At 47.4% G+C, this 20267-nt stretch overlaps 4 protein-coding genes across 4 annotated transcripts; 1 reads left to right on the top strand and 3 right to left on the bottom strand.

Annotated features, from left to right (window-relative positions):
• Positions 1 to 2675: 2675 nt before the first annotated feature.
• Positions 2676 to 4989, top strand: F4822DRAFT_61465 (hexose transporter). The gene is made up of 3 exons (XM_051463743.1): positions 2676 to 2953; positions 3076 to 3348; positions 3415 to 4989. The coding sequence occupies exons 1-3, from the start codon at positions 2838 to 2840 to the stop codon at positions 4727 to 4729; spliced, it is 1704 nt and encodes a 567-aa protein (XP_051309886.1). The 5' UTR covers positions 2676 to 2837; the 3' UTR covers positions 4730 to 4989.
• Positions 4990 to 6267: 1278 nt separating this feature from the next.
• F4822DRAFT_418684 (uncharacterized protein) lies at positions 6268 to 9329 on the bottom strand. Its single transcript, XM_051459550.1, has 2 exons — positions 8609 to 9329; positions 6268 to 8526 (listed from the first exon to the last, which is right to left on the bottom strand). Exons 1-2 carry the CDS (start codon positions 8990 to 8992, stop codon positions 6742 to 6744), a joined length of 2169 nt encoding a protein of 722 aa, XP_051309885.1. The 5' UTR covers positions 8993 to 9329; the 3' UTR covers positions 6268 to 6741.
• Positions 9330 to 10557: 1228 nt separating this feature from the next.
• Positions 10558 to 13560, bottom strand: F4822DRAFT_438754 (glycoside hydrolase family 3 protein; the record flags this gene model as incomplete). The annotated part of the gene is made up of 7 exons (XM_051462555.1): positions 10558 to 10606; positions 10704 to 11194; positions 11250 to 12552; positions 12610 to 12829; positions 12882 to 13140; positions 13195 to 13320; positions 13369 to 13560. The coding sequence occupies 7 exons, from the start codon at positions 13558 to 13560 to the stop codon at positions 10558 to 10560; spliced, it is 2640 nt and encodes an 879-aa protein (XP_051309884.1).
• Positions 13561 to 14204: 644 nt separating this feature from the next.
• Positions 14205 to 14900, bottom strand: F4822DRAFT_61424 (uncharacterized protein). Its single transcript, XM_051463742.1, has 2 exons — positions 14770 to 14900; positions 14205 to 14596 (listed from the first exon to the last, which is right to left on the bottom strand). Exons 1-2 carry the CDS (start codon positions 14784 to 14786, stop codon positions 14293 to 14295), a joined length of 321 nt encoding a protein of 106 aa, XP_051309883.1. The 5' UTR covers positions 14787 to 14900; the 3' UTR covers positions 14205 to 14292.
• Between the last annotated feature and the right edge of the window lie 5367 nt (positions 14901 to 20267).

Below are 20267 nucleotides of genomic sequence, written 5' to 3'. Positions count from 1 at the left end.
CCCCGAGTATTACGTGCATGTACCTAGGTACACGTGTATACCTTAATGTATTAGGCGATTGCGAATCTTTTTGAAATCCTTCAATTCCCTTTTCCTTTTCCTTTTCCGATTTTAAACATTTTCACACAACGCACAACGCACAACTGAAGGAACGGCCAAATTGAAAACCTCCAAACGGAGAAATAAAAAAAAATCATCATTCAAAAAATCAAACTAAAATGACATGGAATTTTCCTAAAATGGAAATTGCTTGGCAACGGACTCGCGTGGAGTCTCCACTGCGTTGCTGTCACGCTATTGCTCCTTCATAGAAATCATGGGGCATCGTCGCATCAACGCATCGTGGAGGCTAGACTGATATCCCCTAGCAGGCATAGTTAGGTCTAGCAGTCTTAGCAGGGGGAGGGTTCAAGCAATCATCTGAGCCCTTCCCCGCAAATAGGCCTTTTGTGATCCCCGGCTAACCTGCTGCTGGGCTGGGAACATCGAACTTATTTACTTTTTAGTGCTCTTCCGTTGCTAGGATGCTGGGATTCTGGGATTTCAAGAGGAGGCTAGCTAGGCTTAGGCTCTTATTGTTTGAGTCGGAGCATCATTGCAACTGCATAGTAAGTCGGCGACGGACTTCGATACAACAGCAAAAAACTTCACCGTGCAAGATACCTAGGTACCGTATATGGTACCGTACATACACGTACACACACACATACGTACACGTAATGTACCCCTGAACTGACTAGACACATCTTCACATTTTGTCGAACCATCAAATCCCCTTCTCATCAACAGCTGCTTTTCACCTAGTCCTAATGGAGGTATTCATGAGAATCACCGCCATTTCTGAATTCTCTTCTTTGGCTTACCCCATGGGCGCCATGGCGCTAGAGAATTGCAGGTTTACGCTCGCTTATTATTAGGTATTAGGTCAGTCAGGTCATTTTCTAACCACTGACATATCGATGTCGTCTAGTTCATCCCCTTTTATGCTGTGTTACACCCAACCTAAGACATCTTCTGCAGCCCAGAATATGGGTCGAGAGTTTCCGGGCTGAAGGGTTTTATTCATTGGCTTACCTGGTCGCCCTGTTCCTCGGGTTTCTCAGGTGTAATGGGAATCATGTACGATGTTACGATAATCGCATTCGTTCTATAATATCTTGAGGTAAAAAAGACCAAACAGGAGGATCGCCGATTAGTCTACGACGAGGTATCATCACATACTCAGCCATACGGAACATAAATCCTTTCTAAAAAATCTTATCCAGCCTTACCTGGAATAGTCTGACTTGGCGAGGATTATGGCGTTTAGCAATTCCCTACTACTGCGGGTTCCAACTCTTCCTGGTTTAGGGAGCCTACAGAGGCTTCATCACATTGAGGATAGTCTTGTCCTCCTGTTGCTTCAAAATTTAGTCGCCTAGATCACCTGTTACTACATGGATAGCCTTCTGCAAGTGCAAAAGACTTACTACATGTGTAAGTACTTTCATTACTTGCAGTAGGTCTGTCAGACCTTACATGGCTTCTGGGTATGCAGGCAGGGCTTTTAGTTTCCCACGTTGAGAACCTGGAATAACCTAGACGAACACAAGTAAGGTCGGAACCACTTACCTACTACATGTGGTATGTTCTGCTTCTCTATGTCGCTCCTAATCGCTCTGTGGGTTAACAACCATGTGAGAGAATGATCTGGACGTTGATGATTGACGTACATAGATTCCTCTTTGATGTTGAAGGGGGGTCAGCGACTGGAACACAACACTCCTAAGTCGCATCTCGCTCTGATCTCTCTGTCCACCAATCCAAATTACTATGTGTCACAAACTAAAGGTTGCAACACGAACGAGAATAGGTACATAGCTAAGAAAGGGGACTAATTTTTCGAAATCGAACTATCAAACCACCGTGGTCCTTGCTTTGGTTAGTGTATTAATACACTAACAACGCTGGCGGGATTCTCATACGATCCAAAATCGATTCTATTGTATAATGAGGCTAGTATCCCTTAGCAAACTGATTCAGCCCAGAGACGGGAACTTTTCAGCGAGTCGCAGTGAGCGCCCAGAATAAATACTAGCCTGAAAAAGGGCTGGGGGACAGATATCTAGGTACATTACGAATGTGTATGTACTATGGTATACCTACCCTATCTGTGAATGGGTACATATATGTTATGTATGTGTGGTGTGTGGTATACAACGACGGTGCTCTTCCTGCACGGGTCTTGACTGGTAGAATTGGCAGGCTTGGTACTTTGCCTACCTTGGTACATACCTACAGATGTATACTTAGTCCTGCAGCAAACTGCAGGACTTGTTCTTCTCTGGATGAACCAGGATAGAAATCCAAATTCAATGTTCAGCAACCCTCCCCCGGGGCCGTCGAATCGCAACCCCATTGACTGGACTCGCTTAAGTACACCCACTCTGGCTTTTGACCAATAAGAAGAGTCATTATCTTGGCCCCTCGCACCCTCGCACCCTGGTTCTCGTCCTCCCCGGCGTCCCAGCATCCCCCCCAGTCCCTTCTCAGTCTACCCAGTAGTCGTGCTGATCCTGATCGCTGACCCTCTGGTTCTTCCTCTCCCGCCTTTTCCTCGCGCTGCCCTTTTTTATTCTCCACCCTGCAACTCACGCACTCTATTATTACCCACTATCCTATCGATTCCCACCCACAGTGTGTGCCTGTCTGTGTGTGTGTCTGTCCTATCCCTCCCATCCAGGTGTATCTCTCAATCAATGGGATACGGTAAACTTCAACCTCATCCCCTTCAATCGAATACTCGAGCGACGCATTACTCGTCGACAGCGCTGGTTTGACGTCGAAAAATTAATACCATGGCAGTAGCCATGGGCTGGCACAAACCCGATAATGTCGCCGGCTCTTCAGCCCCGGCCATCATGGTCGGCCTTTTCGTAGCAACCGGTGGACTCCTGTTTGGATACGATACTGGGTAAGCGACAACGACGACGTGACACTTTTCAATCCCATCTATTCGAGTCAAAATTCATTGGAGGATATTTAGAAATGCAACGCGATATGCTAACTCATTGATTTTTTTCCTTTTTTTAATAGGACCATAAATGGTATTCTTGCTATGAATTCATTCAAGGCTCAATTCAACACCGGGTACAGAGATCACGACGGTTCCGTAGACCTCGCGCCATCGCAAATTTCCATCATCGTCGCCATATTAAGTGCCGGTACCGTCGCTGGTTCGTTCTTCGCCGCCCCTTTAGGTGATTGGCTAGGTCGTCGAATATCGATTATCGCTTCGATTTGTGTATTTTGTTTCGGTGTCATATTTCAGGTCTGCGCCGATGCTATTCCCATGTTATTAGCGGGCAGGTAGGTCCACCAATTTGATACTCCGACATAACGTGTCGGATTGTAGATGTTAATGATATCATACAGGTTCTTCGCTGGTGTTGGTGTTGGATCCGTGTCCGTCCTCGTTCCTTTATATCAATCAGAGATGGCCCCGAAATGGATTCGTGGTACGTTAGTTTGCGCATATCAACTCTCGATCACATTCGGATTGTTGGCGGCGTCCATCGTCAACCTCTTAACACAAAAAATGGACGGTCCACCCGCGTATCGAATTCCGATGGGCCTACAACTCACATGGGCCTGTGTACTATGTCTTGGTCTTCTAATCTTACCCGAAACTCCTCGATTCCTCATCAAGCAAGGCAACAAACACGCGGCTGGCCTTGCCCTTAGTCGACTTCGCCGTCTCGATATAACACATCCTGCCCTCGTCGAAGAACTCGCGGAGATCGAAGCGAACCACGAATACGAACTTTCCTTAGGCCCCGCGTCCTATCGTGACCTCTTCGTCGGAACCCCCCATCTCGGCCGACGAACGTTAACTGGTTGCGGTCTTCAAATGTTACAACAACTTACCGGCATCAACTTCATTATGTATTACGGAACGACCTTTTTCACCAGCGCCGGTGTCTCCGATCCTTTCTTGATATCCCTTGTTATGAATGTTATTAACGTCATCTCTACGGTTCCTGGATTATTTGTTGTAGAATCATGGGGTCGTCGGAAGTTACTCATCGTCGGCGCGCTCGGCATGGCGTGCTGTCAACTTGTCATCGCGATATTTTCTACTCTTGCAAACGACTCTCAGAGCTCACTAGTAGCCAAACTCCTCATCGTCTTCGTCTCCTTATTCGTTTTCTTCTACGCCGCTTCGTGGGGCCCTGTCACATGGGTCGTTACGTCAGAAATATATCCTCTCAAGATCCGCGCGAAATCTATGTCGGTCTCCACGGCTTCGAACTGGTTATTAAACTTTGGTATCGCTTACGGCACACCATTCATGGTCGAGGAAGGGAATGGGTATGCCGCATTGGGTGCTAAAGTATTCTACGTCTGGGGTGCCTTCTGTATACTTGCCGCCATATTCGTATACGGCATGATCTACGAGACCAGTAAAATTAGTTTGGAACAGATCGACGAAATGTACGAACGCGTCGCCTTCGCATGGAAGAGCAAAAACTTCGAACCGAGTTGGAGCTTCCAACAATTACGCGACGACGGCTTTGCAGACAGCGGTATACCACCTCCCGAACACGAACTACAAGCCTCCCGAACGACAACGACTACGAGCGAAAGCGTCCAAACGATACATACGGACTCCAATCCCAACGACAGTCAATCAGAAGAGGATAAAATAATAAATCAAATGGGTATGGGTAACGTCGACTTCAGCTACTAAGCCCGGATCCGATTTGTGTTTTTTGTTTTTTTCTATCTCTTCCCGCTTATCGCAGCAACGACCGCCATGTCTTTACTATATCATTGTGCGTTCCCTCTCCGCCTCCGCCCGAAAACGAAGGCATGAAGGGGATTTTCTGTTCTTAACGGAGTCAAATGTTTGGATATATATATCAGCGTAGGAGTTCAACGCGACGGAGTTAACGGCAAAGCTTTTTGGGAACCATCTAAGGAGTGTGGGTTTGGCTATTTAGGGGGGGACATCGACACCATATTTGATTGGAAATCTTTATCTGGGATGGGTTTTGAGAACTTTTATATCAAAGGAATTTTTTTATTATTATTTTGGCGGCGGTACTAAAGGCAAACCAAAGGAGGCGGCATTTTATCTCGATGCTGGTGTGTGCGTGTGTGATATATCACTTGGGGACAATTACCGGTTCATCAAATATTGGAAAGGCACACACAGGAGAGATAGGAAAGGCGGAATTATCCACGCACGAACCCTTATAAGAGGGTATATGAGGCACGCGCGAGATCCTGGGCCGCTTTATGAGGTTGCCCCCGAAGACTACACTTTTTACTTACTACACCCTTTTTCTTGTATAGGAGGCCGTCTATCCGTGCTACACTACACCACATCACTTCACTACTCTACTACTCTGTCGTATCATGTTATGCGATATACTACCACCATCACTACCATCTCCTATACTTACTACTATACCTACATCTACACATACCCCATACCTACTAACCTCGACGGAGACCCAGTTCTTCTTGTGTTGTTGTATCATGGCGCGAATAGATAGGCGGGCGGACGAATCGGTCTATTGTTGCTGTCGCTGCTGATGCTGCCTATTAGCGAATTTCAAAAAAAGTTTAAATGTTCAAAATTCTGTCTTCATATCGCGTGTATTTTGTGATGTGATATTTGTGGATGCTAACCATCCCTACCAGGCATCTGATAGGTTAGTTTCGTAATCCTCTCACCAGCTAGCCAAGTAACACTTTAGAAGGGCCAGCAAATCGAGTCGCAGAAGGACCAGTTCTAGAGTAAGCAAACATGTCCACGTAAGTCGAGATCTTCGCTCTTTGTTCGAAGTGAGCCTTGGCAACGGATAAGCGGCAAGGGCTTCTCGGGGAAGGATATGTAGGATTGTGGGGATGAGGACGGGGATGACAGGAATGGCTTCGAGGGAGCGCAAGGGATGAAGCAGAAGAAAAGAAGAAAATAAAAGGAGAAATATGTATAGTGAGATAGGAATGAGATAGGAGGCTTGAAATTAGTACGCATATTGTAGATATCTTTTGTAAGTACTACGTTATGTTCAGACACCCCTATACATATGTATTAAGCATACAGATTCAACCCGGGCATGTCAATTCCAAGTTCGCTACGTTCATTCATTTATTTAATATCTAATTGGTAGTTGGCTCCGTATCTAACATGAATCCGTGCCGTTATATGCTGCTACTTGAATTCTACTCTATCATTTCTTGGTTCTAATGCAAGACGAAGAGGGGAGATAAGCTGTAGGCACCAATGCATTATCTAGCTGACCTCTTTAGATGGTAAACTCTTTGTAGTTCGAATAATCAGTTGCTAGTCGTACAGATCATACCTCCATGTACCCGAAGATAATGGATAGCAGGAATGGCTGTACTAATGCCTGTCCCTATTCTCGCCCCGTTCCTGTGCTCTGTTGATAGAATGAGCATCTAATTCCTATAATCCACGTAGGTAATCAATTCCTACTGTCCCTGTATTATATATTTATTCCCTCCCCCCTACTCTCCTCCTAAAGTCACGAAGGGCATCGCACACGAACAATCAACTGACTTTGACATAACGCCATGGAGCAATGTACACCTTTCTTTTCTTAATATTACCCTACCTACCCTACCATATTTCCATATAATCACAACCCAACCCAGCCCATCCATCCATCCATCCATTACTCCTACGCCCACTCGAATGCACATAAGCACGCCGTATGTAATTAAACACACCTACCCCTTATAAGCCAACCACGCAAAGAACCCAAGCACCATCCACACGACCCTCCAACACGTAGTCCAAGCCTCTCTCCCCACAATCTCCAGCATATTCCCATTCCTTCTCCTCCCGGGGCCCCTAGTCACCGGTTTCCACTCGTCATAATACGCATCCCGTCTAATCTCAATCCTAGGACCCCTTCCGTTGCCGGAACTATTCTGGCCCCAGCCCCATTTCCCGCCTTTGGCATTCGAATTCGGGGATACGGGTCTATTCGATATACTCTGCCCGCGCGTTCTCGCGGATGACACGCGCGCGCTGGGGAATTTAGATGACGAGGTGCCGGATGATGTCGGCTTGATATCTCTCGCGCTGCCGTTTTCGTCGGCCTCGGTTTTCGCCTTGAAGATAGGGAGAACAGCTGATGGGGAGTGGTGTATGGGGTCTAGAGCGAAAGGTTGGAGATTGAGGATCGGGACGAGGAAAGCTCGCACTATGAGGATGAGGACACTTAGAACGCCGAGCACGGCGTAAGTCATGAATGTGGAGAGTTGTTGGGAGAGGAGGCAGAGGTGAGTTTGTAGCGTAGTTTTCGGGGTGCCTGGGAGCGGATTTCCCTGTGCATCGATCGGGTTGTATAGGGAAACCATCTGGAATCCTGGTGTTGGGACTCCCATGGCCATACTCAGGCTCTTAACTGTGATTTCACGAACGTTTTCCTGTTCTGGGGTATGCACCACCTCACAATAGTCGTGGTCATCCCCGGAAAATGCGTGGATGACATTGCCGATGCTCTTGATCAGCTTAATGGAATCATCCAAATTCAGCACATTTTGGTACTGATATCCGCCTGAAACACTAATAGCATTTCTATGGTCTGGAATCACGGGACCCGCTTGTCCCTTAGGTGGTTTCGCTGGAGGCCAATGCTCTCGCAATGGGCCGCAAGGTGTACCTGGATCACGATGTAGCGGTACATGTGTTAAAAGAATCGTTGGGAAATCGGGCGCATTCTCTCCCGGATCCAACGTCGGTAGATTGCTGAAATCAGCATTTTCGATATCCTCAACTTTCTGCTCAAAAGTCAAATCCTCCACATCTCCCCGCCAAAATCGCACCTCCTTTTGAACTGCTCTTCTTTTCGTAGCCTTAACTCCTTTTAAGAACTCCTGAGCTGGACCGTAAATAGGCTGTAGATCGACCTGATCCTTCACACTCGACGTATCCGCGCTCAGCGATACCGTGTCCACCGACACGAAAGTGTGATTTCCTATGACGTCGACTCTATTCGTCTCGCCGAAATACGCGCTGAATCGATGTCTCGCAGGGACCTTAACCTCGGCCCCGAATCCCAAATCGTGGTTCCCAGGAAGACTCGAGATAAGTTTTCTTCCTCTCTGTCCCGCGCTTGGGAAAACGCCTCCTATATTCCAAGGATCGTAAAATATCTTGCCGAACCTCCCATACTCCCTAAGCCAGAAGTCGTCGCCATATTTTCTATGCCACTCTTTTAAATGCTTTTGTTCTTCGGCCGGTCGGTGTCCTTTTGCCCACTTGGGGTCGTTGAAATCTCCTGTTGCTGTCTTCCACTCTCTTCCACCATCGAAAAGATCGCCTAAAAAGAAAACGGTATCTGGATGTAATACTTGCTGTAGTTGTCTGTAGGATCGTCGCATGTAATTATCGGTTATGAGAACGGTTAACGGGTTAAGAGGCCAGGGTCGGCCGGGGTAGGAGTGAGGATCGATAATCTGGGGGTCGGCGACGAATATTAATCGATGCGGCGTGGCTCCTACGGGCTATAGCATAGTAACACTATGTCAGCATTTTCAAAATCAGGTCGAGGAGCTTCTAGAGCTCGCCCGAGCTCGATAAACTTACCCAATCTTCCCAATGGTCCCAGTCACAACTCCGCACTCGACTCGCGAACACCCAGCGCTCGCCCCATAGCATAACCAGCATCCACAAGACCACCAACAAATGCGGGAAGCTCAGAAGTCGCCGTCTCGTCAAATTCCTCTTTAGCTGATATGCACCCTTCATAGCTAGACTCCACGCCATCTGTCGACCCGGCCCGTTGATGTACCCCCATAATTGTTCCAGCATAACCCTAACGCCGGAGAGTATGTCGTCGCAGATAGATGAGAGCTCGGCATTGTTGGTATTATGATTATTACTTCTGTACCCGTAATCGTAGGAGGGAGAGGACGAGGGGGGCAGGCCGGACGACGGATAACCGTAGCCGTTGCTATAAGGCGGCGCCATGGCGTTCGTGAGTGGCAGCAATAGCAGCCATAGGAGGTAAGGTATGTACTATAGGTTCGGCTCGTAAGAGTATCTCTTCAGCACTATCATATCATCAGGTTCTTCAAATGCAATTAATTAAATAGGTACGTGCACTTGGAAAACAATAAATTGGCGATGGTTTTGAATTAGGTATTAAAATAGTGAAGAAGGAAAGATCGCCATGGAAATCGGCAAGGCAAGAGGAGAGAACCCGCTGGCGTTGGTGCTGGCAACTGGCACCGAGACCCCTACTAGATGCGGTGTTACCTTATAAAATGGTACGCTATAACTTTATTTCTGCTGTCGGAACTTGGGCTGCGGGCTGGCAGCTGGGTACACGCGTTCTCCTTTTTTATTTGATTTTATTTTTCGTTCCTAAGCACGGCCCCAGATTTTAGCGCCGGACACTTTTAAGTGTAGCTCCGCTCTTGTACACGTCTTTGTACTTCTACCCGCAATCGTAATGAATAACTCATCACTATTTATTAGCCACGGATATCCTGACAGGTAAATACTTATTGTGTATATAAATTCTTTACAATTAAGAATCGAATTGTTTATTGTATTAATACTTTTGAAAAGGTAAGGGATTCTACGTATTGAGTTAGAGTAACCATCTGCTAGTCTATATCGGAAAAGGGGCCGAGGTACCGCTAAGTCTAATTCACGCAGAGGATAGACTTAGGATTTAGCTCTCCAATCTACTACCCTCCGAAGAATACAGCAGGCAACTTCCATATCATATAACCTTGGAGAGTTATATCTCAGATACTTAAACTCCATATATTTGAAGCAATACGGTCGGACTCTTACCAATCCTAATAGCCTTATAAAGTCCTAATTCTCAAGTACCTAATAGTCTTATACTCACACATAGCTGCAGGTATCCGATCACTAGTCTACGCCACCACCACACCCATCTCTATCACAAAATTTCCACAGCAAGCAAAGCGGGGAAGAAGAAAAAGCAAAAAGGGAAGAAAAGCAAGATTAACTTCCTCTGAGTTGAGGTAAGTACCTGTTGTATTTCATCGAGCGAAGACTTCGTTCAGACTAGCTAGTAGAAGGGCTCTAATATAGCCCCTTATTAAAGAGTGTACCAGTTTGATCCGATATATCTCTTCCAACTCTCAACGCTTAGCCCGGAACCTAAGCTTTCGTTTGTTCTTCATCGTATTTTTTAAGAACGAAAGGCGAAATAATGTCCCGGGGAATCTTCATACGCACACTAGCCCAGGGGAATATTTCAATACCATTAATGCCTACACGCCCCTCCCCGCCAATCGCTAGCCAAATAGCGTGATATCAAAATGAAAACCCGGCAAAGAGATCCCCGGCATGTACCCTATGCAGGCTGATAGTATTATTATTGCCCCTGCTGGCAGTGTGCATATGTTATGTACCTTGGTAAGTAGGCAGGTAGGTATATATGTACCTATATAAATAAGGAGTGGACGTGGACCCAATACGATGGATATGTCCTATCGACTCAAATGGATAGATGTGATTAAAAATGTCCCGATGTGCCGGGAATATGTGTGGAATTAAAAAGTCCAAGTGAATGACTCTTTGACGTCAAACGGAACCGAATGCCTGAGGGGTTGTCAGTCGGGATCAACAAGATAGGTAGGTCGTACGGGGGCAGGGCAGTTAAGCGAGGTGTGGGGGGTTCCAGGTTATTATTGCTCACCTAATATCAGTCGCCGACGCCCCTATCAATACTTTAAATGTGCCCTCTTCTGCCGTCCATGCTGGGAGTGATGGATCGTAGTATCCTACCGCGTACTTGTCTAGCGGCACGATGATATGTTTGGTCTCTCCTGGTTCTAACGATACCTTCTCGAATGCTACCAATTCTTTCTCGGGACGAGGCAGGTTTGATTTGTCATCTCTGACGTATATCTGCACTGTCTCCGAGCCGGCGACGCCACCAGTGTTAGTGACTGCCATAATTAGGTGAATTGGCGTTGAGTCCGTCAGCGTCTTCCGACTAAGTGACGGTCGCCCATACTCAAATGTAGTATACGAGAGACCATGACCGAACGAGAACAAAGGTGCGATATTCGAGCGATCATAGTGTCTATATCCGATATATAGACCTTCGCCGTACAGAACACGGAGGTTCTCGCCGGGCCAGTTGTGATATGCGGGGGTATCCTCTAACCTCCGAGGGAAAGTAGTCTACTTTTTATTAGTAGGTGTTAACATTTAGACATTCGTGAGTTACATGACTTACTGGAAGTTTGCCACTGGGATTTCGGAGACCAAATAAAACGTCAGCCAAGGCGTTGCCGGCTTCCTGACCTTGATACCAGGCTTGAATGATGGTCGGCACTTCATCCGCCCAAGGCATAGCTACCGGCGAGCCGGATTGATTGACTACAACCGTTCGCGGATTGGCCTTTACGACGGCTTCGATCAATCGATCTTGACTTCCATCAGAAGGAAGATCCATTGTTTTCCTATCGTACCCCTCGGACTCCCACTCGGCGTCGAGACCAACAATGACAACGGCCACGTCAGCCCTTTTCGCCGCGTCCACGGCTTGTTGGAGATAGTCAACTTGGTCTTCCTCCTTGAAGCCAATACGGCAGCCACCGTATTTGTGTGTCATGTTAAAGACCTTCTGCTTAGCAATAGGTCGGAGCTCATTGGTCATCTCTATTCGTAATTCCACCGGTCTACCGGCTTGCATTTCGATGTCGACCATGTAGTCAATCGAGCCGTCGAACATTGCCTCGCCCTCCTCAGTCCAATCCCAAAGGTCGAGAGCTAGATTCCCATCTACAAACAACCTCCCCGGACCGACGCTCATAAAGCTGATTATGTGCTTTCCGGTAGCCGTCGGTGTAATATAGGTTGTTGCGATCGCCGACCATTCGGGGCCGAGTTGGGCGAGCGGCGCAGAGTCCCATAAGAAGAGATCGGTGTTCGTCCTTCGTTGTGTGACGATGACATCGCCCTGAAATTTATCGCCACTGAACCATTCGAGGGTAACGCCAGGCTCGCCTGATTTGGCGGTGCAAAATGGCGATGCGACCGGTAGCCATTTGTGGATATGACATCCTTCAGCATATATAACTTCTTGTTGCGAAGTCGCTTTAATGCTATCGAGAGGGAGCGTATTGTAGTATGGGTTAAGACTAGCGCTACCACCTCCACCGGCGATGGCCCGATTGGCGTTTGGACCGATGACGGCGACTTTGGTAGTTCTAGGATTGAGCGGTAGGATTTGTCCTTCGTTTTTTAACAAAGTCAACCCTTCGGCTCCCAGCTCGCGAATCAGTGTTCTAGTCTCCTCCCGATTGTCTTCGCGTTCGGCTTCCTCGACAGACATATCGTCTCCCTTGGTACGTTCTACCAGGGTTAAGACATTCTCTGCTGCGATATCGATATCGTCCGTGGTGAGTCGGCCTTCGCCGATAGCTTCCAGAACCTTCTCAAAGCGCCATTTAGTCGAGAAGGGGAACTCTATGTCGCACCCAGCCTTTATTGACTCGACGGTCGAATTGACACCGCCCCAGTCTGACATGACGGTGCTGATACAAAGTCATCAGTCGACTATCACATATTGTTAATAAGGGTTAAGTGCTTACCCGTCATAGCCCCATTCTCCTCGAAGGATATCTTTGAGAGTATGGGTGTTCATATCAGCGTGAGTTCCGTTGACTAAATTGTACGATGACATAACAGCCCAAGGGTTTGCTTCTCGTATAGCTATCTCGAATGGTCGGAGGTATAGCTCTCTCAGGGGTCGCTCCATCGTGACCGAGTCGATAGTGAGCCGATGGGTTTCCTGCTCATTTGCTACGAAGTCTATCTAATTATCAGCTGATGTTTCGAATGCTGGCAAACGGGTGGTGCGAACGCTTGATAGTCGCAGCAACTCCTTTTGACTGGAGCCCTTGGATATACTTCGAGGCGAGCTTTCCAGTAAGGAGCGGATCCTCCGAAAAGGACTCGAAATTCCGGCCACCAAGAGGATGCCGGTGCATGCAGACTGTCGGCGCGAGAAGGACGTTGGCTGATCTAGCCTTCGTCTCCTCGGCTAAGTGTTGACCAACTGTATATAGCAGATCTTTGTTCCACGTAGCTGCCAGCGATATACCGCATGGGAATAACGCTGCCTACGTTGAGGTGGTCAATGGCAAAATTCTCAACCTTAGGTAACTGCAACTAACCTTGGTACCCCCAACGAAGATGCCGCCGCGAGCGCCATTGGGGCCATCGCTTGTTTTGATGGCTGGAATACCTTTCGAAGGTATGGATTTTGTTCTCCAGAAATCTGCTGCAGTAAGTAGCGACACCTTCACGAGTTAGTAATACGGCTGTACTTAGTTCTTTAGACCACATACCTTTTCCTCAAGGGTCAATTGGGCTAATTTCTGCCTTGCTAGTGATCGACAGTCTTTAGGAAGAGCTGTTTTCGGAAATGGGCTTCCGGGAGGAGAGAACTCGGTATCTGGCGTCGTGTTGCTGGCAACACTCTCGAAAGGAGAAGCATTGGGGTCGATCCCGTCGTACTGCGAATCTTCGATGTGCTCCATAGTCGAATATTGGCTCATTATGGCTATTTTAATCAGTTCTTCTGAAGAAAACAACTACACGTGATCAATAGCGAGCCCCTGTGTCTTTGGTGATTATCAAGCTTAATAATACTAATAAGAGGCTGGGGACTGTCGGACGTGACAACTTGATGGCACTTGAGGGAATATTTGACCGTTCAAAGAAAGCCCCATAAGGCGAAGCGAAGTCTCTTGATGAACCCAGTCCCAAGGTAACCCTTTTACCCCAGAAAGATAAGGGTGATCTTGAAGTTTATATGAGTCAAGTACAACTTCAAAATCGGGCGCCAAGGTCGAAGAGGCCTTACTTATGTATCAACGACGACGAGGGAAATACGACGTCACAGCCGAGATGCTTTTAGTTATCTCGAAGTATACTGCAAGAAGACTTCGGTACATATGCTAGGGGCAGGGTAACGGAAGTCGGATGGCACTATGCAGGACGAAATTGACCAAGAGGAGGCAACGGTACTTCCCATAATGGATATCCCAAGAAGACCGCTGCTTATACGTCGAGGAGAGGGTTGAAGGATCGACATGTTATCAATGGTTCATTAAGTCTCGATCAGAGGCAGATGCCGCAAAGCCGCCGAGGAATGAGGAGTGGAGATGGATTATAGGTCCCGGAGTTCGAAGTGAGCGCTGGGTAACTTCTAGTGCAACCATTGTCACTTGACAAGTCCGTCTGAGAGGGCGCTATATTGCTGGTCCCAACTAGGAAATGCCCACATCGGCAGCAACGGACCGGAAGAGCGTTGTTTCAGGGTATTTGAGGGAGGACGAAACAGAAAGAGGCACGCCCACGTTGGTTTCGCACGAGGTGAGTGGGGGGCCGCTACGGGACGTCTTATCCATTCGGACGGGGAATACGGGGGCAAGGGTTTGAACTGGCGGACAAGGCGGTCTAGCGAGCCAAGATCCTAGCATATGATGAACTGAGGAAAAAAAGTGTGGAGTAGCCGCAGGTGAAAATGGTTCCTGGTTACATACTGCCCTTTTCTTCGACACGGAAGCGTGACTGCGATTCTGATTAGTTAGTTATATATCATGGTAGAGTGGTTGTATATTGGAAGATCCACGACGACAGCCAAACTTATCAACCTTGACCCTCCTCTATTACATGATATATAGATAGGGGCCCTGTACCCCGTAACAGGTCTGGGGCGAATTGGGTGGTGGTCAAGATGTTACCTTCGACTCTGGCCCATATTTCGAAGGAATTTGGCCGTCTAGAAGAAGGGGTCGGGAGCGAATCGGGGAGCCCTGATCTTCTGAGACGCTAATGTAGACAATTGTGTGCTTCTTAGATGGAGCATTGGCGTCTACGTAGTCGCCGCTTTATCCATGTCCGGTTCAGCTAACGGATGAGAATGATCCATTTGTAGATATGTCAAGAGCTGTCCGGGAGCTTCTCTAGTATACCGAATAATCTGGCTTCAGGAGTATTGGTACAAAGTACATACACCTACATTTTCTTCCTTTGATCCGGATTTGTATAATTTTGGCTGTCTGCTAAAGTGGACCTGAGAAGGGTGGCTGGCTCCTCTGTAGCACAAGGAGATTGATCTCAAAACAGCACGGATCGGAATATTGTTCAGCATCCTGAGCTGACGAAGACGACAGGCAGTTTTCTGAGTACATGAACCAGAAATCGGGAAGACCCAGCATCAATCATCGCATAGTGCGTCGAAGATCCTGTAGCTATACTGGGCTGCATGTGTATATACGGTGTTCATGCATTTGTAGCATTTGTAGCATTTGAAGGATGAAATTCTTGGTTGGGAAGAATTTGAGGTGGTTTTTCACCAATCAAAGTTTCCACTAAGTAAAGAGACCCATAATTATGGGACTCGATTAACGCATCGGCACCACGGGCCGGAAGAACACCAATCGGGAAAAGTTAGGATAGAAGCGCCGGTTGACCAATCATAAAGCTCTAACCTTATTTGAGCCATTACCACAAAAATCGCCTTCTAAATTTCCTGGAAGGGATGTTGAACTTACAAATTTCATTATTTCATTATCCTAATCTAGACCGCCTTTAGGGTCCCCGTCCCAAGGCTCAGTAGAGCATATGCATGAGAACGGCGTCATCCAAACGTACATACACAGGTATTTACTTACCTACGTACAGATATCGTCAGCCTACGAACAGGGTCTTTTCCATTGAATTTCTTACCTTGGTTCGGTCTCGGTATACCTCAGCTATTTTAGAGGCGCTTACGGTAGAACTATTTCCATCAACCAAACCATTTCGGTTTCCTCGGGCCCTCATCACGACAAGATACTAATGCAATTCAAAGCGGTCTTCCTTACCGTCGATACAAGGCCCCTGGCCCAAAATTGACAAAATTAGCGACTGATATGTGTACCGTTCACTAGTCGTTATCTACCTGATATATACCTTCTTTTTAAGAACAATAAATTAATCTGATACAGCCTTACCTAGGTGTGTCAGAAAGATCAAGATGAGGCTGATCAAGTCTTGATTGGGTAGTCCGATCAAAGAGTTCCAGTCTAGCCCGCCCTCATAACTCCGACATGCACAATCAAAAACTCTCCGTCGCTAGAATAAACGAGTCTTGGAGCTCTTGGGGTCACATATCTTTACCCGAATCCCCGGGCTCTCCCATACTACTGGAACAAATTCTCGCCTATCTTTGATGATGGTATTCTTCATTGCTTACTCATAAGCATACACCCGACTAGAACGTCGGAAAGCAAGTCGCAATCTTCTTTTTTTTTTCTCCTTTTTTTTTCTTTCGAAGGGTCCCTTGTCTTCATACGATGCAATGACGCAACCCGCGCCGAACTCCGCCTTGGAGTTTCGAGATCGAAAGCCGACTTTCCTCGGCGGGCCGTCTGACCCACACCACCTAGCTTTAGCTGCTCTGGACAATGGATCTATTGAGATTGATATCTTGAGATGCATCTCTAGTTTCAACCTTTCAGCACTTTGTCAGCAGTTATTCATTTGACTTGACCATATCTAGTTTGGATTGGTACGTCAGAATTATACCCTGGCCAGCCTCGTTCCCTTTACGCATTGAGAAAGTGGTAGTGGTGAGATCCTCATACTATGCCATATTCCCGAGTGCTAGACTTGTCTCCTTTGCTGATACTCTAGTGACAAGTGTTACTAGCTATGAAGAGTTCAGATCGTCTAGTTACCCTCCGTCGCAAGTAACACCGATTAGCCCGGTTGAACATTGCTATAGACTTTTGACCTACCTAGTTAAGTAAGGAGTCTCACGAACCATAGGTGTCATTTCGGGTATTATCCCAGCTTAAAATTTGACATGATCGCCCTCACGCAATGCATATCTGGGCAGAGACGGACAGCCCCTGATGAGGCTCTTTACGTTCTAGGTATAGAGTTAGCAGGTCGTTCGGTTTTATATGTGTCGCTCCCAACGCATTAGTACCGTTGCTTTGATCGACTTGGCTCCGGCATTTACTGTAAATGAAACAAGGGCAGTAGACGCACAGATGCGTTCCAGAAACAAGTTTAGCTGTTGCGATTCTCGATCGTATAGTGGGCCGGCACGACCATGAACCAGGCGCAGCTCACCTCGATATGCAGGTGAGCAAGGGGTGGAGCTGATCGACCTACCACCCTGTACCGCTGTTCCGTCCTCTCAGGCTTGTGAACGAGATAACCGAGCTCTGCGAAAATCAACGTCTTGCGGGCGGAACATTGTAGCAAAAGTACGAGAGAAGTCCATTCCTCTTATCATGTGGATTGCAAAATTAGTTGTAATCATTTCGGTACGTTTGGCCGACTTCCTATTCATATCTCGTATTTCTCATTTCCACTCGATGACCTATTACATAAGACACACATCATCGACTCTATGCGAATCGTTATCAAATCGGGACTGGATTGGTTCGGAAGTTTTATCCGTGGCCTGTCCGTCAATCTATTTTGCCTGCAAGGTGCATATTGTGGCTGAAGAGGGCGTCCAAATATTACTACCGCATCCGGACTCGCTTGGTACTGTTTATGCTTGGGGGTCACATTTTGTTGGTTGACCGATTAATGCAACTCGGTTCTCATGCAGCATTGTGCCGTCCGTACCTCGGGCTTTGGAGAGTATGGTACCAGTTGCACTTCGAGCTTCGCAACGCACGTGGTGCTTATCAATCTTATCCCAACGTCCTATGGCTCTTAATACAGATATTTAGGACTTATCGATGCGAGTTCGATCTAGAAGAATCGTTCGACGTTCCGATGAAAAGTCTTCGCCCAAAAAGGGGCAAGTACATGCGGGAACGGCTTTGATAGCCTTATATGTGCTTCGGATGTAGCATATCGTTATTGCCTTGGCGTGCGCCGGCTAACCCCTTTGGTACCATCAAATAGCCCTCGAGCGGACATTCCCTAGATTATATCAGGGAGTCTTCAGTCCTGGCTCTCGCGGGAGTTTTCGTTGCGCGGTTCGCCATTTTACAACGAAAAGATTCAGGATTTGAGTCTTGGCTTGTCGGAAGACCACTAGCCATCTGCCTGCAATTTGGACGATCTCGTCCGGAGCCAGTTAAGTCCGATACTTACAGGCATTGGCTCGAGGCTACGTATTTTCGGGTGGGTTTAAATTGGCCATAATTACTTTGTTACTTCTTGCTGTACGCGAAGCTACCTAAGTAGTCGGTATACTTTCTTACGCATGCCGGCGGCTGATGCTTCCCAATTGCAGCTCTTGGCCCTATTATTTGGCCTCGCCATTGCTATTAACACACCATGGAGCTCATCTCGTACCACCTAAGTAACGACCAGCTACTAATCTAAACCCCCACGGCAACTCGGGAAGACTAGGGAGGTTACACTACTTGGAAAGGCCAAGTCGTAGATCTTCGCGCGGTACGCATACTAGCATTATGAAAGTAACACCTTCAACAACTCCCGAGCTAGGAAGTTCGTCATGCGGTGAGCCAGTTTCGCAATCAGGCACGTCTGGCCGACGGTCGCCAATGCCTTCCACCACTCTGGATGAGCGTCCCTTGAACCAGCCGGCCTTCCCCTTCATATGAACAAACTCTTAACGAAATACACCCAGATCGAGAACGCGTTGATGGCGAATTTTGAATAGACATGATGCGCCGACGATCTATCTGATGTACATCTTTGTGTACATAAACCTTGTCAAGCGACCTTCGAGAATCCAGGGATGAAGCCCAACATAGGTCACGAACTCTACTAACGCCATCCCCTGGCCAGCTTAGCAGTACCCTTCCGCTGGGATGAATAACCCCTCTTTCACTATCAATCACGACTGCGTCTGCTCTCGCTTAGATGCGCAGCACGTACTTCACAATAGCCGGAAGTTGGTAAATACTCGCCCCGCATGCGTAACTTATCCGTGCCTCGACCGTATAATAGCAATCCAAGGCTCATTTATCTTCGGTTTACCATCGTTGAAGCCCATAGACGCACGTACAAACCTATCGAGGAAGATATACTATGCTTCCCCTCCTCCCTAACTCTCGCCACCTGCCCCCGTCGCGTATATCCCACGGGAGCTTGCGGATCGACCCTCGCTTATGAGTTTCAATACACCCTTAGATCATTCACACCTGCGATGATTCTCGCGGGGGGCAGCATTGCAACAATGGTCGTACAGTACCGACATGCATCGAATGCTTGGCAGAAGGCAGCGTCCTGAAAGGCCAAGGACGTTGTTACTTCCCGTACTTCCCCCGGTCAGGAGCTCAGGTGATACCCTACGGGGTGACCGCTACTGTGATGCAAGTTTATCCTCCACCTACCTGTGTGAAAATGGACGAGGGTGCATACGTCTAGTTTCCCCGCGTCCTCAAATAGCGATGGAGAGGTACGCTATGACGAGCAAACTACCGTCAATGCTACAGACCGACAGCCTCGCCCCTATAACCCCTGAGTCTTAGCTGACCGCTATAGACTTAAAGTTGGCATTATAGAGTATAATATAGTAACATCTCTCCAACAAATCCTGCTGGAGCCTGAACCAGAGTTCGAGCCTGACGAATATAGACATCTATTATACCTATCAAGTCTCACACCGTCGAATCACGTCTTTACACACACACGTACACCGACATCCGACCTTCCAAAGAGGGCAACAACCAGACCGATTCGTCTATAAGTGCGCTAGCAGCGCTTTAAGAATTACATTGCGCGGTATCAATAACATTTTCGTTAGATTATCGAGATCTTAATAATAGATGATAGACAGCGCTTCCCGCACCCTTAGGTTGCATGTCAATATGGACGGCCCAGGTTTGAAAAGGGGTTACCGCTTTCTTCAACGGAAGATCCTAATATGGGACAAACCTTGCGGCAATCGATCCGGATTAGGAAGAATGAGGTTGATACAGCAAACAGGTTATCTGCCTTGCTGTGACTTTGCGTGTTGCGCTTGTCATGAGACTCCCTACAGACAATTGAGCGCCACCCGCCTCCCCGAACTACTATACATACCTACCTACTTATCATACATCACTAGCTAGTAGTTTCACACAGAAATATGCTGCAATCCTGAAATCCACTCGTTATACTCTTCTCCCTGCCATACTCAGATGGTCTTTGGCGTTTGGTCGCTACTCTACCCCAAGTCGAGTTGTATGGGATAACCTATGACAGTAACTTAGTAAAAGTTAGTCCAGTGTAAGAGTTCCTTTAAACCTACCTAGGCTATTATCTAAAACATCTC

This window comes from Hypoxylon trugodes (genome assembly GCF_022578975.1).
Source record: "Hypoxylon trugodes strain CBS 135444 unplaced genomic scaffold F4822scaffold_10, whole genome shotgun sequence".
Lineage (NCBI taxonomy): Eukaryota > Fungi > Ascomycota > Sordariomycetes > Xylariales > Hypoxylaceae > Hypoxylon > Hypoxylon trugodes.
Note: the sequence above shows the minus strand (reverse complement) of the source record. Positions and strands in the feature narration are given on the sequence as shown.

What these genes read in the sequence shown, in the direction of transcription:
- F4822DRAFT_61465 (XM_051463743.1), top strand. Translation starts at nt 2,838, where the DNA reads ATGGCAGTAGCCATGGGCTGGCACAAACCCGATAATGTCGCCGGCTCT. An exon ending in CTGTTTGGATACGATACTGG is followed by an intron (nt 2,954 to 3,075) that starts GTAAGCGACAAC and finishes TTTTTTTAATAG; the next exon opens with GACCATAAATGGTATTCTTG. An exon ending in CCCATGTTATTAGCGGGCAG is followed by an intron (nt 3,349 to 3,414) that starts GTAGGTCCACCA and finishes GATATCATACAG; the next exon opens with GTTCTTCGCTGGTGTTGGTG.
- F4822DRAFT_418684 (XM_051459550.1), bottom strand. Translation starts at nt 8,992, where the DNA reads ATGGCGCCGCCTTATAGCAACGGCTACGGTTATCCGTCGTCCGGCCTG. An exon ending in GGGACCATTGGGAAGATTGG is followed by an intron (nt 8,527 to 8,608) that starts GTAAGTTTATCG and finishes ACTATGCTATAG; the next exon opens with CCCGTAGGAGCCACGCCGCA.